Source organism: Trichophyton benhamiae (assembly GCF_000151125.1).
Source record: "Trichophyton benhamiae CBS 112371 chromosome Unknown contig00294.0, whole genome shotgun sequence".
Classification (NCBI taxonomy): Eukaryota; Fungi; Ascomycota; class Eurotiomycetes; order Onygenales; family Arthrodermataceae; genus Trichophyton; species Trichophyton benhamiae.
Window position 1 is genome coordinate 277899 of NW_003315087.1, and position 19016 is coordinate 296914.

Below are 19016 nucleotides of genomic sequence, written 5' to 3' on the forward strand. Positions count from 1 at the left end.
GTTGCAATTATCGCCAAAGCCCAGAATGGAAATCCTATAGCATGGTGTTGAAGTCCTAGATGAAATATAGACCCTGACACAGCAGCACCCACGGATCTAGCTAAAGATCCCATAGAAGCGGCGGCTCCATTGACAGTTGCAAGATGAAGCGGTGATGGAGCCGTATTTGTTAGCCTATATAATGTTAGTGGACATCAATATCGGATATTTGCTCTCTTTGCTAGATTGTATCTTCACGCACAGAATGCTGGAAGCCGTATAGCCCAGGTTTACCAGAATTGCTTTGACCCAAAGATCTATCAAAATCAATATTGTCGATAGTGGGTGGATGACTTGAGAGGTGAATGGCGTTAGGCAGTACAAGCATGGAAAAGCAAACACAGCCCAGCGAAAGACCTTCAAAGGTCCTAGGCGAGCAATCAATTTGGGCACAATAAAAATCTGAGCCAGGATGGCTATCACAGCCTGAGATAGGAGAACGTTGCTGATCATTGGAGAGCTCATTCCAAAGCCAGTTATGAAGTATAAAAAGTTGGAATCTTTCTCATCAGGCACCGGTTTTTTATCCTGAGCTAGAAAAATAGGGATAATCACGTCCGAAGCCACTTTATGAAAGCCTAATATAGACGCAGCTAGAATTTGAAGAATGACTTGTCCTGAATATGCAGATTTTGTAGATGACTTGACTGGCATAATTGTGTCTTTATCTGAATCCTTGGAATCGTTCTCCTCTACAGCTGCGGACTCGACATCTTCCGTGCAGTGGAGTGGGATATCGTCGTCTCCATTAGAAGATAACACGGCATATTTTTGGGTATCGATGTAGCCAAACAACTTCATTGTCTTTTGGTAGAGCCATTGGGACATCTCCAATCCTACATTGCGGCTATTCTCGAGATGAGGATGTGTTTCTTCAAGGAAGAAAAACCCCAACAGTCCACTGGTTGCCATGGACAATGCCACGACCAAATTTGGTAACAGATAGGGGAATTTCTCCCATATGCTTCCTTCAGGGAAGACTGACGGTATTGTCTTTGTGGGCTCAGCCAGCCAGCCACCAATGACTGGCCCTACAAGGCTCCTTTTATGGCAATATTAGCATTTGAGAAGTCATAGGTTAGATATAAGCTTACCCGAGTGCTCTCAAAAATGGCACCACAGAGAATGCTTTACCTGTGGATGCCATGTAAGCCTATCATCAAACCGCAGAGAAATAAAGCATACCTTGATCCTTCTTGTCCCTGACCAATTCTCCAACGCAGGATGAAACGACTCCAACATTTGGATTTGTCAAGCCGCCAAATGCTCGAGCTACCAGAGCAACTCCCAGGCTCTTTGACAGGCCAAACGCCAGAGCTGAAGCGGCACCGCAGACGACTCCTATCATCAGCGTCCTCTTCCGTCCTATCCGGTCACTGACTTTGGCCCAGGGAACTCCGGTCAAGAACTCGCCAAACGTGAAGAGTGAGACGGTGCTGGATGCCAGGACAGCTGCCCGCGCTGCCTGGTTACCGTCCGCGGGGAGAAAGGACTTCATCATGGTAAACGCATAAGGGAATATGGTCGTCCATGCCAGGGCCTCGCTGAACCTGAAAAGGCCTGTCCTCTAACTATCAATTTGCATGTCCTCAATTGAAGCTGAGAGTCCATCTGTTTGAAGCTCACCGAGAATAACGAGCTGCCATCGAATCCCGGCGTAGTCGCGCTCCCTGCCTGGCTCTCTTTTGTTTGCCATCCTGCACCTGTGTAGACTAATAGGTATCTCAATGTCTTGCTGTCCTCTGCGGCGTGTCTGTCAACGTTTTATGGTGTAGGAATATTCATGTTAGCGGCCGAAGGATGAAGAAGCAAAAGCCGGCCCGCCGAGCTGGACCGGAGTTCAACGCCGTCAAAACACAACATCGTGACGGTGATAACCACTGACAGCAGTGCCATTTGACCTCATTCAAGAGACAAGAGAGAATAGATAAATACCACGGCCTTTTGCCTCCTGCCAGGCCCACTTCCACGCTCCAGGCGTAAGGCTAGGGAACTTTCTGGCCGAGAGCTAAAAAAAACATCAATATAACACTAGATCACAGCAAAAGCCTGACCTGCAAACACTCCAACGACCAGAGAAATCGGCTTCTTACTGGTAGAGACAGTCCATCCGAGTGATACCGCGTCGAGATGAAGCCTATAATAGCTGTCCCGGCGACTCTTCTGCTGGTACATCGCGCCTGGTCAAGGAAATCGCTTACACCGTTGGGAATTGTATTCGCAGCGCTCACGGCGGTAATACATGCAATCCACCCGTCTTCGACTCCCTTTGCTCTTTTAATCGTCTTCTTCTTGGGTGGTACGAGGGTGACCAAGGTGAGTACTCATTTGAGCTGTCAATTTCAGCGTTTGATGGCGGTGATGGCGGTGATGGTGGTGTTGATGCAGCTGGCTAATAATCTCAACTCTACATCCAGGTAAAACACGACGTGAAAGCTCGCCTGACGATATCAGCCACTGGAGCAGCCGGTGGAGAAGGCTCACGAACTCATATTCAAGTCCTTGCAAACTCAGGTGCCGCATCCATTTTGATATTACTCGACTGCTATCGGATATACTACAAAAACGGGGATCTGTCATGTCTTTCGTATGGCAGGCCTGAGAGCCTCCTCATGGTTGGAATCGTTTCGTGAGTGCTACTATGGTCTCCGTACAGGGTGGGCGAACTGCTACTGACAGCTGGATTGGTTCTGTATTGTAGGACCTACGCTGCTGTTGCCGCTGATACGTACTCCAGCGAGCTGGGAATCCTCTCCAAAAGCGCCCCTCGTCTGATAACATCTCCTACCTTTCGAAAAGTCCCTCCTGGAACAAATGGCGGGATAACGCTTGTTGGTGTCGCAGCTGGATCCTTGGGGGCTTTTACTATTGCCGTGACATCCCTGCTGCTCCCATTTTGTTCTCTTGGTTCGCCTGTTGCTGGTTGTTCCAAGCTCGGTCTCGATGGAGGGAGTGCTTGGGGTTGGAATGAGCAAGCACTCTGGGTCCTCGCGATCACAATATGGGGTACATTGGGGAGCCTTCTTGACAGTCTTCTTGGAGGGCTGCTTCAAGCCACTGTTGTCGATAAACAAACCGGAAAAGTCGTTGAAGGATGCGGTGGACAAAAGGTCAGCCGTACCCCGCGCTGCCTCTCTCCCGCTTATAGATCTTCCGTTAACATAACCGACTAGGTTCTTATCCACGCTGGTGCTCTCACATCTAAAATCATGGGCGATCCTCCTGTCCGGCAAGAAACATCCCTTCGAACGAACGAGGACATTGCTAATGCCTTGTCGCCGCATGCTTCTCCTCACGAGAGCCACGAGGGAATTTCAGATCCGGCTCATGAGAGCCGTAAGATCACCGCCGGCAGTGACATTCTCGACAACAATGCTGTCAACTTCCTGATGGCAAGCATTATGGCGGTCGGAGGGGTTGCCATGGCCAGCTTCATCTGGGGCACCCCCATTGACAGTATATTCCACGAATGGTAATCTTTTAATGAATAGACGCCGATATGACAAACGAAAAATATATACACAATAAACACGCTCTTACGATTACTTTATCGGTCCCTCTGCTTTACAGCTTGATAAGAGTAGCTTCTAGTGATGATACCCCTTTCCGTGGGCCAAGCCGAGGCACAAAAAACTGGGGCATTTTATGCCTCAAGATATGCGCTCATCCGAGGACGACGATTTATGGAGATAGAGATCCAGCATATAATCATAGTGGGCTGACCAGCTGCAAGGGTAAAGTTGCAGCCTGATTCAGTTGGTGGGGATGCATCGTACGGGGTAGACCATGGTGACCAAAGATTCTTGGCTGTTCCTACAACCACGTCACCTGTATAGGCGTTGGAATGCCTGCAGCAGCTCTGGGAGTGATATATTGAAACGATGGTATCATACCAATAGTACCGGGGCTCTTTGAACAACAACCCGCTGGCGGGACTTGGGAGGCAAACACTTTATCCAGGTACTAACCATTTGACCCCTATTCCGATGTAGCTAGGCTGTTGCAATCTAATAAGCACTAACAAATTATTGTAGGACGCGCCTGCGATTTGCCCAGCGCTAAATATAGCTTCATACATATTGCTCTCAGTCCGAACTAGACCCGGCCGATGCAGCGGCCAGAGGACATCTGAGAGCAATTGATGCATTCGGCCCTTAAGACCGCATCTCCCTCTCTCCTGAGGTAGTCAAATGCGTTTGGCAGTAGCATTTCTCCGATAGCCTCTTTTCCTCATAGTTATCGACGCTAAACAGGACTTTACACATGAATGTCATGCCCCATTCAGTGCAATCGGATTGTTCAGTCTGATCATGAAATCCTTAGAAAGGAGACCGTCAGATTCCCTATCTCCCACTTTTCCGGAGGTAACCATAATGCTTCTCTGGAAAGAAAAAATTGTCATCGTAGTTGGTAACGGCTGTGCGTTCATATCATTGGATAATACCGTCTATCAATTCCATACACCCTCCATACGACTTCGAATACTGCGTAACATCCCATTTGCATTGCGACCGCTACGGTTACTCGTCTATCTCGGGGCGGGACCATAATCCCTGGTGTCTTTATAGCTGAAAAGGGCAAAAGACTACGGAGTACTCCTGGATAAGGGAGCTAGAACAGAGAAGTTCATGAGAAAGGAAACCCCTGAGAAATACCATGATGTCCTCATACCGGATTTTGAAATCGGCTACATGGTTGGTTTGCTGAACTCTCTCGTTTGACAACTCCCTTGGAGCTAACGTCCGATGACAGTGCCGCATATGTACTTGACATTGTTTACCTTAAGACGCTTCATAATGAAAATCTACTGCTGACATATGCGAAGATCTTGAAAATCGTCCCTGATGGGCTGCGGGGGAGCGAGGGATTCATCCTTGCTGGTGTCATGCCCTGGCTAGTTAGGGGTTCAGGAAAACATCAATAAGTATATATATTTGGCCGTGGGGGTAAATCCGTTGCGGAACACTGGGATGAATACGACGTCTCTGAAGCATACAAAGCCTCTGCAAAGCATGAAATTCCGAAATTCTTCATACGCCGCTGGACATACATCTGCCTTAATGGCCGAAAATTGAGGAGCACCAACAAGCATATTTCTTTCAACAGATGACTAGAAATGGTAGAAAGCATTTCGCTAACTACGACATCCCCCTGGAAGCGCTGTTAATTGCTTTCTCCGCATTCTCAAGCTGGTTCTCATGAACCTCCATTGAGGTTAAGCAGGAGGCGAGAGCACCTACGTCAACAAAGTTCAGGTTGCTCTCCATAATAGTTAACTAGTTATGGGCTGTCGATCGGTGTGTATCCCTCTATTTGTCTTCATTTCCGCTGCTTGACATGTTTAACGGCCCGTGTCTTATTAACAGAAACCTTAACCAACAGGTAACGAGTTGACTTAAGTCACTATGTGAAGTGACAAGGATTAGAGTGGCACTGCTTATCCCTGGCCAAAGCACAACTTCTGAGCTGATTACCTTGCTGGGCAGATCGGGATATCAAGGTAGGGCCTCCAACCCGGTTCTATAAGTGTTCCTGGTGGCATGGGTTTGCTGGTTCTATAAGTGCCGGAAATAATGCCCAGGTAGTTAAGTATGTGGCTTTCCAGATCCACGATCAGGGATGCAATATTCGGGATTGCGGGTAATATATCATCATATCTAGAGAGATCTCTTGAGCAAAGGCTGGGCATAGTAAACTCATAGACTTGAAGTAGGACTGTACTCTGAAGAAACATTGCTATGGAAGTTTGCAGTGGAAAAAGGCTCAGAAGAAAGAAGAAATTGTTTAGATTATACTACGATTAACTGATTAACTACATGTCAACATTAGTTAGTCATATATCCATCCTAGTTTCGGATATATACACATCCGTTTGTTTAAGGATCCCTCCGCAACACGCCTCGAGGGTCTCCATGTCAATTATACGTTCCTCACTCTCTGTTCGGGTGAGGTCCAATTCACGCCCGGTTTCAACGGATGCAGTCACAACATTAGCCCGGTTATGCATGGTCCAAGGTAGACTGCCTGCAATGCTAAGGGAAGGATTTGTTTCACGCCTCGTTTGCTGGCGCGAAGACCGGCAACGGAAAAAGCGCGGAAAGCATGTGCTTCTAGGTCGAGATGATCTCCCAAAAAGTTGAGGGAAGAGTATTGTGAGTGTCTGGCGAATTATGGGTAAACAGGCGCATATAATTGCGGTGTTCATCTCAACGGTCGCCCACATTGCGTTGAAAAGAAAATGGTCCACTGCTTGAATTAGCATAATTCATTGTAACGGCAAACAGCGCCTTATATAGCATGGGAGATTTTTAGGGGTTGAATACATGTAACATCGAGTGGTTTTGCAGATTGCGGGAATGTAGTAGAGCGGATTATACTAATCAAACAGACACTATAGAATGGGCAGTTAGCGAGACAATTCAAGGAGATTCAAATATAGGGGAGCCTCACAATCCACCAAGGACGAAGACAAAGATCAACGCCAGTTTGTCGCGGAGCTGCAGTCCGAGTCGGGAGACATGGTAGATAGGCAAGGCCAATATAAGAATGTCGATTACAAGATTAATCAGAGCATGCGATAACCACACGCCCAGGTCCTTCATGCATTGATGCGGGATACTTCGATCCCAGAATGCCTTTAGCGGAAGGCATTGGAAGAGTGTTGGAAAGATGTATGCGACGGATGTCACACTGGTGATGATAATAAGGCTGATGCAAGCCCATCGGAAGTACTTGCTGGCGGCAAAGACTCTTAGATACAGAGCCAATATTGACACTTTTGCAAGACCGATGATGAGTTTAAACAGAACTTGTGCACTAAGGAGCATCTAATACGGGGACAGGTGTCAGTTGTATTTGTTGAAATACACACGCTCACATAACAATATATACCTTGAATGCAAGCATTCTGTCTTCCTTTTCGATCTCATGATCATGCGTTCCCAGGCCATACTCGAGACCTTTTACAATATTAGCTATCAACGCTGGAAGTTTAAAAACCTGAAATTTTATACCCACCTAAATTGAGAACAACAGTGAAAGCAATTGTGAGGACCTGTACCCAGGTTAGTATACCGTCTGATACCTCCCCCTTAATGTATAGGTTATACATACCAATGCCGCGAGGATTGTCCAGTCATCTGCCCTTATTCCATCTCTGAGATATCTGCCGACCAGTCGCAGAATAACAAAAACTCCAGAAAAGGTAACCATCAATGTACCGACTACAAAAAGCACATATCCCTTACCAGTCACATCTGCTCTCCCCATCTCATGAATGCGGGCCCAAAAACTGGAAGAAAAAAATAAGTAAATAAACCAAGATCCAACGGGTATATCCGTACCAAAGTGAAGGACGAGAGGGAGACCCGTAGGTTGGTCATTCGAAGACCACCCGTCCTTTGCACTTTGAAGTTGTTGGGGTTATGTATCGTTTATGCTGGGAAGCAAGTTAGTCCAGGCAACCAGTCTTGTGCACATTTCGAAGGTATTGAGCATATATGAGGTGCAAAAAGGAGTTGTCCTCACTCAACTGTTGAGGGAAGTATTTCATCTTTAACATACTTTTCTTATTATTGTTGATGAGCAAGCTTCCGGAATCATCACCGAATAAAGAAATGGGGCCTGCTAAATCGAACTTGACAGGGTAGCCATTGGCTAGGGATAAATGAAGGGGAGGAATCAACAGGCACGATTCGAAAGGCATGGACGAGCATGAGTTAGTCCCCTCACACCCATAGAAGGGCCATGGCAATTGTTTATTTAGCGTGGGTATGATATCCGATGAGATATTAAGCCAAAGACAAACAGGGATTTATAGCAGTTCTCCCTTTTGTCAGGGACCCAGGCAGCCAGAGTGGGTGCTGTTGTTATACCTCAACCCCTTCCATGCATCACTGGGTCATGGCAGGGTGGAGCTGGTAGGGCCGACCGGCTTTGTCTGAGGGACCTCACTGTGTAAAAGCGCCGTCTTTCCTGCGGCCCGCGCTCGGGCAACCGACTGGCAAAAAGGAAGTATCGTTGGCAGAGGAGGCGGGAACGCAGAAGGAACCGATTATGCAAAGGAGCCTAACTGGCTCTCCCGCGGGCGTCTGCAACCCGGTATACCAGTCCCGATCAGAGCAGAAACAATCCGGTTACAAGCGAGTCTTGTCCAGGGCTTCATCACATTAACGAGCGAAGTGCAGAACAACCTGCTTCACGGATCCTTGTTGGTCGACCGACCCCTTACTGAAAGTGATGCTTGTTAGGCAGGGCCCATGGCTTCCATGGATACAAAAGAACCCAGTCAAAGGCGCCCGCTAGATGCGGATATCAACCCCGTTTAAGGGTATGCCAGAATCTGGCTACCCTATCGCCGGCGAAGGGAGGTCATTTTTCAGACAACCAAACGTAGTTACCCTCAATCCTCCATGTCAATTTCTGGTTCAGCCAGCCCAGGTGATATCCAACCTAGCATTTTATTGGCAGACAGGATTCTCCCATCCGCTGGATGGAGGAGTTTGCCCATCCTCGATGCGACTTGCTTCGTGGATAAAACATGAAACACGAAGGTGGCACAATCCATATGCAGCTTCGAGCTTCAGTGCCAACCCGAAACCACGCCACGGCTGGGGCCGCGATTGGTCGGAATATAAATAAATTTACTTCGTAAGAACGAGATTGGCCTTCGGGAGGGTGGAGTCTGGAGAGCTGACTTCTAGAATGTTTCAACCGCGGCTCGCTCGATTGGCGCGAAACCGATGGATTCGATATATAACGCGTTGGCTTTGCACTCGTCTACTCAGGTACGGCTGAGAGATGATACTTTTGATGCTGATGAAGCATAGACGGATGGCGTTGTCCTTGTCTCAGCCTTTCAAGTTACACAGGCCTCAGGGGTAGCGTCATAAAGGCGGAAGGCTACGGAAGCGGTTCGAGGGGCATTCGAGATTGGATATCCCCGAAGAGCTGTTCCCATGATCTCCCTTCTTTATACAGCAAATAAGTGAAGTTTTAAGATGCCTACAGAGATAATTAGAACACAATAATTCAAGGTGAAATTCCAATTTTTACGGTGGGGGCTAAGATATGGGAGCAGGAAGGAGAGGGAGGACGCCAAACTCTCGAGAACGGTCCGCTCCAGGACGACGAGATTGGGTACGCGCTCGTGGATGGAGTTGAAAATAGATATGAAGTACCCCATAGAATCAATGCATACTCCCCTGGGGTAACTCGGACGTTTGCGCGGTTGTTGATGCAGGTCTGGTAGCGGAGACGTTGAGATGTTGTTACATTGACGTTAGATGTTGGTGTTGCTACTTTGCCAGCACGTCTATGTATAATCACCACCACCCTGAAGGTTGTTTACAACAGAGTTACTTCGGGATGCCCTATTACTTGGAGGGTTAGTTCCTAAAATATAATCGATCTAGTAGCTTGGTGTCATCTTTTTTGATATTAGACATACTCGACCTAAAACTCTCCAGATGTGATGATGTGCTGATGTGATGAGAAAAGGAAAATGTAAGGAGTTGCTCCACAGATACAGGTACGTCGATAGAATTATTGGCTTCTTGTAGAAACTTGGATATCTCAATAAGTAGGTAAAGTACTAGTCGATGACAAGACGAGTTGACTCCTCATCCCTGGAAGCAGAGCCTGACAGAGAATGCGGTTTTCTCTTGTTGTTTGATTTCTGGCGTGAGATGGTCTTCAGCTGAAGCGCTCTAGTGCTGTACTCAAGCACATGGATGACCTCAGAGAATTCCCTACGCGCCTCGCTCCATTTCCCTTCCGCCATAAATATCTTTCCGAGTAAGAAGTGAGCAATGTCACGGAAATCACGGATTACGTCGGGACTCTGCTCCTCTATGGTGGGGCAAGGTAAGATAACATCAGAGATAGAAAACCGAGCTTCTGTGTATTGGCCGGAGGAAAGCAAGATAGCACCTTCGAGAAGGAAGGTTTGTATCCAGTCAGGCCCGGCTGGGTTTAGACGCTTTCTCAGGAGACAAAGTTCATTCAACGCATGCTGCGATTCCCCTCGGGCCCATTTGTATTCAGCTACCCCCAGCAGTGGCTCGTTGGCGGGGAAGGAGACCCAAGTATCCTGTATCCATCTTGGCTCAACGGCCATGAGAAACGAGAGATAGCTGCTACTTTTGCGTGTGCATTCGGCCAGGGCTGCTTGGCTTTCCATAATGATGGAACGGTGCTCTTCAATATGGGATTTGAGATCGGTTATTGTTTTTAGAGCCTGCGAAAGGCATCTCCGGGAAGCGTTTCTCTCGTCGACGGTTTTCTTGAGAAGATTCGCTAACTCGACCACAGTTGTTTCAAGGTCTTTCCCGTTCATGAACTGTGTTGGGTCATATGGTGAACTGGGAGATTGTCCTTGAAGCTCCATGGAGTCAGAGAATTTAGGCATGAAATAACTATTACAAGGTTGTGAATAGTCAGTTGCATTCTTAGCAGGCAAATCTCTGCTAAGATGTCCATTTTAAATGAGAGCTTCTTAGATGTGAAGTCATTCTTTGCAGAGTCACCGGCAGCTTCCGTCATTATTGTGACTAAGGGCAGCCTGAAAGGAAATAAATATAGTTCAAACTATAGAGCCTTTGGATTCTTTATTAACACTCTGTGGTGGGTATCTTGGTGTTTTCTATCACTTTCTTCATGTCTCCAACTAGGATATTGAAAGATTGATAATCATGATGTTGCTTTTTGATGTTTTCTGAATCTAGTGAGGTAGCGCTTGCTACGATCGCTAATTGGCTGATGTATCACATTAGTAAGAAATTAGTAATAGGATACACACTAAAAAGTTTTAATTCGCTTAGTCATGCGCGTATTTGTAAACAAACCCCTGCTCATATTTACCAATTTGGCAAGTATCTATATCATCTTCATCCACATATTCGTTTACAACTCCTTCTATCCGTATACGTCCTGCAAAATGGACGCAGATAATGACGGCGGCAGCTCTGAGCCCAGCAGCCCTCGCAGCCAGACCCTTAGCGAGACGTTACAGTTCGCTCCTAAGACGTTGAAGGCCTTGCAGGAGCAGAGACTGCTTGAGACTGAGCAGATTGAGGCTACAATCTTTAAGGAGAAGGCCACGGACGTGATTGATAAACTTACAGCCACCAAACGCGTGAGAGAACTCGAGCTTCGCCACTATGTGGAAGCTATAAACTTGAACTTAGCCCGGGCTATAAATCGAGAATCAATCATCATGCAGCTCCGTGGTCATCCAGCCTCTGCCGCCTGCGAGCACTGTAATAAAGGAGCCGGCCCATTTATTGAGTGTATTGTTATGAAGGATACCTTTTCTGGCAGCTGCGCGAACTGCCACTTTAATGACTTAGGAACTCGGTGCTCACTTCGTACAGGTACGTTCTATATCCATAAAATGGTTATATTGTCTAACACGTGTAATAGAGAGCTTAACGTCGCCTAATAAGGGTAAGGGCAAGGAGAAGGAAGACTTGCCGGCTGCCTCGCAGCCAAAAAAGAATGTTAACAAAGAGGGTAGCAGCCGTAAACGGCCTGCTACGGATACAGAGGTCCGTAAAGAAAAAGCCAGATGCCTGCACCACCATTTTCGTATGGTTGCGTCTACCGCCGAGACGTTATCTGCAAGAGCTATGGCGCAGAACGAGATCCTAGAAGAGATCTTAAAGCAGCTAGAAGCAAGGCTTACAACATTAAGAAATAGCATTGCTTTGATGCGGGCCGGGCTTTCAAGTACAGAGGCAAATGCAGTTTCCCAGTCTAATCTTGCTATTGCAGCCCGTGAGATGGCAGACAGCCTTGCCGCAGAAGCAGGCTTTGAGGACTTCGAGGAGACTACAAGTGAGGAAGAGGAAGAGGCTGCAGCTGTAGCGGATATTTGAGGACTTCAAGGAGGCTGCAGCTACAGCGGATATAGAGCCAGGGAACGATGAAATGAAATTGGAAATGTAGATGTATCTCTACAACTACAACTACCAACTGCAAGGGCTTAGCCCGTTTGTAAAATAGATGAATGAAATGAATGTAACGATATGATATCCTCCTATACACTAACACCAATGACTGTAAGGACTTCTGGATATACAATATTCTGAATGGCACCAAGATCTTGACTATTCGTTATACGCGAGAGATCAACGTATAACTAACCGTGTGTAAACACCGGAGAATGTAAATCAACACCAACGTGGTCAAGAGACTAGCCTTGCGATCTGTTGATGTCATTGCAAAGCAAGGAGCAACGGGAAACTGCCTACTGCCAAAGACTGTAAATCAATGTGAGGGATGAGGCTGCAGCGTTCGCTATATGAGCCACTGATAATAACTGCCTCAATCAAACGTTGTGACCTGGTTGCAAAACCCTTCCTTGGGCCGTAGCCGTAGTTGAAGTTTGATCTTGATCTTGATTAATAATTAGGCTCCGTGCAAACAGTGCAAACAGTGCAAACAAACACGATGCAAACATGCAAACATGCAAACCTTATCAGATCAAGATGACAAACCAAACAAACAGAACAAACAGAACAAACAAACCAAACCAGGCAAACAAACACCTCCAGCCGCAACTCCTGCAACTTCCACCTTTTTAGCTTCCTTCGGCTGTACGAGAATAACGAAGAACAACGAATAACAAACACGCGCGAGGGACCAAAAATGCCCCCGAGCTAGCCATGCAACCAGCTGGCGGCACATGGATAACTGACCCCCCGTGTAAAACCCCTCATCTTGACTGGATAACGGGAACCTGTTCGCTAACCTGACCGTCCCTTGCACAGGATACAACTTGGCATGCTGCGTCATAGTCGTGGGCCCCCTTGGAAGCCTGATGATCCTCCTCCTTGCGGGCTGGATTGTGTACCAGCCGGCCTGTGCAAATCAGTGGCCCATGATGTCGCACATTAATGCTTTCTAGACCAGGCTTGTTGGCGGAGAAGGTTGCAGGGTTGCCGCATACGAAAAAAACAAGATAACCCCGAAATACCGCGTCGTTGTCGTGTACCATCCCACCCCCCGCGGCGGCTTTCTACTTTGACCCTCCCTGACCGGCACGTACGCGAGATGACTCAAGCGGCTTCAGGGAACTGTTTGCTGTTATTGTCCTAAGAGTCCGGCTCGGATACTACACGATGGATCTCCAATTTTATGACATTTTTTCTACGAACCTTGTTCTAGAAACTATCGTGATGATTCCTCAGCTCCTATCTCGTCCGTTGGCATCCCTGAGCATCTTCCAAACCACTCCGCACCAGCGTGCAGGTAGTTGGCCCGAGTTCCGCATGATCTCCGAGCTACTTGTGCAAAGTACACCTTTCCTTAGTAGCATCTATATATATATCTGTGTGTATATATTTACCTGTGGCCCCTCCCTTGGTGAAGGTCTGTACTTTCATCGAGCTTGAATTTTAGTCCCTCTTTTTTGGAGCTGAGACGCCTAGCTGCTCCGGTTTATCTAGAAAAATCCATTATTAGACTTGAAAAAGCAACATGTCTCCCATTGCTACATCAAACGTTGAGATCGTGGATATCCGCGGTGCCAACCTCCAGAGTTCTTTATCTCAGGACATCTATCATGGTCTTCAGGCTGCAGAGAAGAGCCTGCCAACTTTACTTCTTTATGACACAAAGGGACTACGACTGTTCGAAGACATTACATACTTGGACGAATACTACCTGACGAACGCGGAGATCAAAGTCTTGGAAGCAAATGCTGCCAAAATCGCAGCACTTGTCCCTGAGAACTGCCAATTAGTTGAGTTGGGGAGCGGGTTTGTTTTCCTCTCCCCTTCGATGCCACTGCCTTCCCGAATACCGCGCAAATATCCCATACCCCTCTTCACCGGCTATTCGATTTTAACCGCGAGTGTAGGAATCTACGAAAGATCGAGATCTTGTTGAATGAGCTTGAGCGAGCGAAAAAGTCGGTTGAATATTACGCCCTTGACCTGTCCCTAGAAGAGCTTCATCGGACCTTCGCAGAGTTGCCATCGAAAAGCTACCGCTATGTCAAATGCCGTGGATTCTGGGGCACATACGACGATGGCCTCAACTGGCTCAACAACCCCATGAACAGGAAAAAAGCAACTTGGGTTATGTCTTTAGGTTCGTCAATGGGCAACTTTAGCCCTGTTGAAGCCGCTGGCTTTCTCCGTGGGTTTGCCAGGAGTCTGGGACCGGCGGATTCGATGGTGATTGCTTTCGATCCCTGCAAGGACCCCGAGCGGGTGTTCAGGGCTTACAACGACAAAAAGGGCGTGACAAGGCAGTTCTACCTTAACGGATTGTCTAACGCAAACGCTATTCTCGGCTTCGAAGCTTTTAAGTCAGGAGAATGGGACGCAATAGGAGAGTTTGACCAAACGCTAGGGTGCCACAAAGCCTATTACGTTCCACTAGCGGATACCGTCATCAACAATATACATATCAAGAAGGGTGAGAAGATATTCTTCGAGCAAGCATTCAAATATGCAGCAGATGACTGTGAAAAGCTGTGGCGTGATGCTGGCTTGCATCCAACTCGAAAATTTGGCGATGACTATAGTAAGTTGGACCCCGCCTGCTAAGCCAAGCCGGCAAGGATAGGTTTCCCCCCTACGGACGGGCATTTGCCGCTGCTTATTTATAGATCCATATTGACCAGCCTGCCTTTGCCCTGCTGCAGATATCCATATTTTATCCTCAGCCACCCCCAATATGAACCCATATCAGCTACCAACCAAGAGGACGGAGTACGTGAAAGATGTCATTCCGACCCTGCAGGATTTTGAAGCAGCTTGGGCGCTATGGGACACTGTCACCACCTCCATGGTACCCCCTACCGACCTGCTCTCCAGGCCAATCCATCTAAGGAACTCCCTGATCTTCTATCTGGGACATATCCCAGCGTTCATGGGTAAGTTAAATTACTGGAGATTGTGTCAAATATAAAGTTGCGGGAGCTAATGCATACTGCAGATAGGCATCTCGCTCGAGCGACTGGTGGAGCCCCCACCGAACCAGCGGAGTTTCATTCTATGTTCGAGCGTGGTATTGACCCCGACGTTGATAACCCGGACCATTGTCACGACCACAGCGCTATACCGGATGAATGGCCTTCAGTTGAAACCTTGGTGGAATACCAAGGCCAGGTCAGGACTAGGGCGAGGTCGATATACTTTAATGGTCAGGCTGGCGATAGGAAAGTCGCTGAGGCTCTATGGATCAGCTTCGAACATGAAACTATGCACTTAGAGACCTTCCTCTACATGCTTTTGCAACACAACAGTACTATGCCCCCTCCTCTCGTCGCTAAGCCTGATTTCAAACAATTAGCATTCGACTCGGCCAAGACAGCTGTTCCCAATGAATGGTTCGAAATCCCAGAGCAAACTGTGGAGATTGGTCTCGACGAGCCGGGTTCAGATGAGATCCCTAGTACTTCCTTTGGATGGGACAATGAAAAACCACGACGAACCGCGCATGTACCAAGCTTTATGGCCAAGGCTAGGCCAATAACCAATGGAGAGTATGCCAAGTACCTGGAGGAATGTGGTACTGAACAGCTCCCCGCATCCTGGGTGGAAAAGTCAACCCAGAATGGCTCACAAAACGTTATGGCCAAGTATGCTGTGCGCACCGTCTTTGGTCCAGTACCACTAGAGTGGGCATTGGACTGGCCTGTCGCCGCATCCTATGAAGAGCTAAACTTATATGCAAAGTGGATGAAGTGTAGGATTCCTACTTTCGAGGAGGCTAGGAGTTTATACAAGTACTCACTTACCTGTCCTTCTGGGAATGGTGCAGTGGCGAACGGGTTGAAGTGAGCTTTTTACCCCCTACTATCATGCTGTGGAAACCTATTAACATGGCTATTAGGACATCTGCGAACGGATCAGAGAAACAAAACCATGACACTAACTACCAACCAGTGCAGAACCCTTTCAACCTAGACAAGTCAGTGTATGTTGACCTCGACGACTGCAACGTCGGATTTGCCCACTGGCACCCAACGTCAGTGACGCAGAACGGGAACAAGCTCAGTGGTCAAGGAAATTTCGGTGGACTATGGGAGTGGACTAGCTCCACTTTAGAGGCTCACGATGGCTTCAAGCCAATGGATCTTTACCCTGCGTATACCGGTAGGTTGAATCTATCCGATTCCAAGCAAAGACGAAGCTAATTTTCTGCAGCGGACTTCTTTGATGGGAAGCATAACATCGTCCTTGGAGGGTCATGGGCAACTCATCCCAGGCTTGCAGGGCGGACAACTTTGTAAGTTCATATTTCCGTCCTTGGTACTATGCTACGTACCGGCTTCTAACATGTCTTTTCAGTGTGAACTGGTACCAGCGGAACTACCCGTACGTTTGGGCCGGCGCGCGCCTTGTCCGTGATGATTGAATATGCCCCTATTCCTGTTCACATCCTGCTTAGAGTAGCAGACCACGCTGCGACGAGCAAGGAATAAATGATAATACTCTCCACCCTAGATTACGTGTTTCGCCTTCAATAATGTGGTTTATCTTGCTGTTATAATTATTCTTTACCTTTTATTTATCAAAGGCTTCTCAGTCCTTCAAATGAAACTAGCCATATGTTCCACCCAAGGCCAGTAATTATACCTAGACATATCCAACTGCCGGAGTAGCATCATGCAAACGAATACCTTCATTTTATCAAGGGAGTGTTCTAGGACACCTTTACGTAACTACCTGTCGCCGACGCCTTTGAAGTATCCAGTCATGCAGTCCGAGATTATATACATTATTACAGGCTGTGTCCTTGTACTAATTGACTAGCGGGTAGCTCACTTAGCAATGAAAACGAAGCAAAGTAAGAAAAAAATCGCCCAACAAAGCTAGCGGACAATGAACTCGGTAAATTGATGCATTCATATTCGGCTTTACTTGGACATCTTCTTTCTCTGCGTAGACATACTCCAGCAATACAGGACATATAATGGGCGTAGGATGGGAAGCTTAGTTCCACTATTTGAGGCCGGACTTTCTTGACAGAACATCTGGTGGAATTATGTCTTTCTATTTCGGTTATTAATAGGAGTATCCCTTCATTTCACTATTTGATAGTAGAAAGTGACCTGCTATAATGGGTATTCCACCTGTTAATAAATTAACTGACGTGGGCCATAAAGGCAGAAGACTTCCATATATTCAAGGGGACTATCAAAGAAGAACAGCTAACATATTACTACTCTGACAGGACTATTTCGTCTTAATTAACTGTGCTAGTGAATGCTGAGGATATATCCATTCATATTGTAAGGCAGGCAGTTAAGACACCAAGGAATGTCCTGATGAACAGGAGACTCACTTAGGCCATTTAGGCCATCCTGGTCTATTTAAGAGCCTGGGTGGACTCGATGTTTCTGAATGATTTCTCTTCTGAATAATTATCTTGTCTACAACTTACCTGCAAATCTATTTTGATATTACCCCCAGCAACACTGACGCCCCTATTTTACCAGAACGCTCATACACAATTCAGATCAACAGCTGGATATTGCCATTGTATCTCCCCTTATATAGGGGACTTCGTCAAGCTTTGCTCTCTTTCCTTTTCCGTTGGGATACCAAATCGAGTCTGTCCATTAGAAAATGGACCGAAAGGTGGATGATAACTTCAAGTGGGAAGAAAGCCCAGGACTCTGTATGGCAGATCAGACCCCTCCCTTGCTTTGATGATAATGGCTAACATCTTCTTGACGTTCCTGGATTACCAGACCATGGATGTGGAGTATGTGGTACATGTCTCAACAGTGCAAAGGCAAAACGAGCCTGCTATGGAAAGCATACGGAGCCTTGCATGAGGTACCATCAAACAATGTTCTGCATTGGTAAGCTGGCTGGTGCTAAAAAAGTGGTATATTGTTGAATAAGATGCTGACTGGACTGCCGTTGTATAGGAAATAGTCATAAATGCGACCCGTAAGTGTGCAAGGCTGACCTAAAAAAATTGCTGATACCTTGACTAACTGGATATGTAGTTGCCGCAAGTCAAATGAACTCCATGAGAAACGGCACAAGGACATTGCAGCTCTGGTAGACAAGATCCATGAGTTTGACCGAGGAGAGAGGGACCTTACTCTCAAATTTGCCGACTGTACGAATGGCCCTGTTCTCTATGATCGTAGGACCAACCTTACTCCAGCTATGGGGGTGATGAAACTTGCAAAGGCTGCTGTTCTCCGCTCACTTGCCCCGCCAGAGACGCTGAAGAGAACCCTGTCAGCCAAGGACCGCAGGGCAGAGAAAAGGGCCAAGAAGCTGGAGAAGAGCGTAGCCAAGACGATCAGGCGCCAGGCCTGCCGTCCAAAGATTCCAGAAGTCGTCCTAGCTAGTTCCATCGAGCAGGTAAACAAGGCCATCCACGGCATCAGCAAGCCCGAGTCTTCCTTAAGCCCCGAGGATGCAGACACCTTCTTCGTAGCCAGCATCCTACACTTCCAAGAGGTGGAAGAGCAGGCTCGAGAGTTTGCCATGAAACAGGACGCCCACGGAAGATACCACGAGTCGAAGACGCCATCTCCCGGGAAGTACAAAGTCGAGTACGGCAACATCAACAAGTACGAGCTTCCAATAATCCGGGAGATCCTCACCAAGCTCAACGTCAGCATCGAGAAAGACAACGCCGACAAGGACCGCAAGCAGCTGCTCGTGAAGCTTGGAGAGGCCATCTTCGCCGACCTGGAGCTGCTATCAAACGAGGCTCGGGAGACAATGAGGCGCAGCGCAGGCTACTGGCGCTTTGCCAGCAGGCGCACCTACAACGCCATGGTGCGCAACAGCAAGATCGTGAACTGGGAGACGGGCGAGAAGCTGGCGGAGGAGAGCCTGGCCGCCCACGAGTTAGAGGAGTAGCCTGTCATAGCATCAATCAACCTGTAGTCTTCTATATCTTTGCCGCTGTTGTCGATGTATAGCTGTCGATGTAGAAGGTTGTTTGTAGACTTCCAATGACGTTGAGTTGAGGTCGCGCGACCCATTTCC

The 19016-nt window shown here is 47.5% G+C and overlaps 6 protein-coding genes across 6 annotated transcripts; 4 read left to right on the forward strand and 2 right to left on the reverse strand.

Annotated features, from left to right (window-relative positions):
• Window positions 1-174: 174 nt before the first annotated feature.
• ARB_02449 (uncharacterized protein) lies at window positions 175-1540 on the reverse strand (the record flags this gene model as incomplete). Its single annotated transcript, XM_003011344.1, has 2 exons — window positions 175-1070; window positions 1225-1540. The coding sequence occupies 2 exons, from the start codon at window positions 1538-1540 to the stop codon at window positions 175-177; spliced, it is 1212 nt and encodes a 403-aa protein (XP_003011390.1).
• Window positions 1541-2169: 629 nt separating this feature from the next.
• On the forward strand, window positions 2170-3515 carry ARB_02450 (uncharacterized protein; the record flags this gene model as incomplete). Its single annotated transcript, XM_003011345.1, has 4 exons — window positions 2170-2355; window positions 2457-2668; window positions 2741-3149; window positions 3213-3515. 4 exons carry the CDS (start codon window positions 2170-2172, stop codon window positions 3513-3515), a joined length of 1110 nt encoding a protein of 369 aa, XP_003011391.1.
• A 6116-nt stretch (window positions 3516-9631) lies between these two features.
• ARB_02451 (uncharacterized protein) lies at window positions 9632-10447 on the reverse strand (the record flags this gene model as incomplete). The annotated part of the gene is made up of 1 exon (XM_003011346.1): window positions 9632-10447. The coding sequence occupies one exon, from the start codon at window positions 10445-10447 to the stop codon at window positions 9632-9634; it is 816 nt and encodes a 271-aa protein (XP_003011392.1).
• A 528-nt stretch (window positions 10448-10975) lies between these two features.
• On the forward strand, window positions 10976-11915 carry ARB_02452 (uncharacterized protein; the record flags this gene model as incomplete). The annotated part of the gene is made up of 2 exons (XM_003011347.1): window positions 10976-11411; window positions 11461-11915. The coding sequence occupies 2 exons, from the start codon at window positions 10976-10978 to the stop codon at window positions 11913-11915; spliced, it is 891 nt and encodes a 296-aa protein (XP_003011393.1).
• A 1603-nt stretch (window positions 11916-13518) lies between these two features.
• Window positions 13519-16189, forward strand: ARB_02453 (uncharacterized protein; the record flags this gene model as incomplete). Its single annotated transcript, XM_003011348.1, has 5 exons — window positions 13519-13799; window positions 13901-14571; window positions 14672-14923; window positions 14986-15631; window positions 15814-16189. 5 exons carry the CDS (start codon window positions 13519-13521, stop codon window positions 16187-16189), a joined length of 2226 nt encoding a protein of 741 aa, XP_003011394.1.
• A 1585-nt stretch (window positions 16190-17774) lies between these two features.
• Window positions 17775-18887, forward strand: ARB_02454 (uncharacterized protein; the record flags this gene model as incomplete). The annotated part of the gene is made up of 2 exons (XM_003011349.1): window positions 17775-17863; window positions 18014-18887. The coding sequence occupies 2 exons, from the start codon at window positions 17775-17777 to the stop codon at window positions 18885-18887; spliced, it is 963 nt and encodes a 320-aa protein (XP_003011395.1).
• Between the last annotated feature and the right edge of the window lie 129 nt (window positions 18888-19016).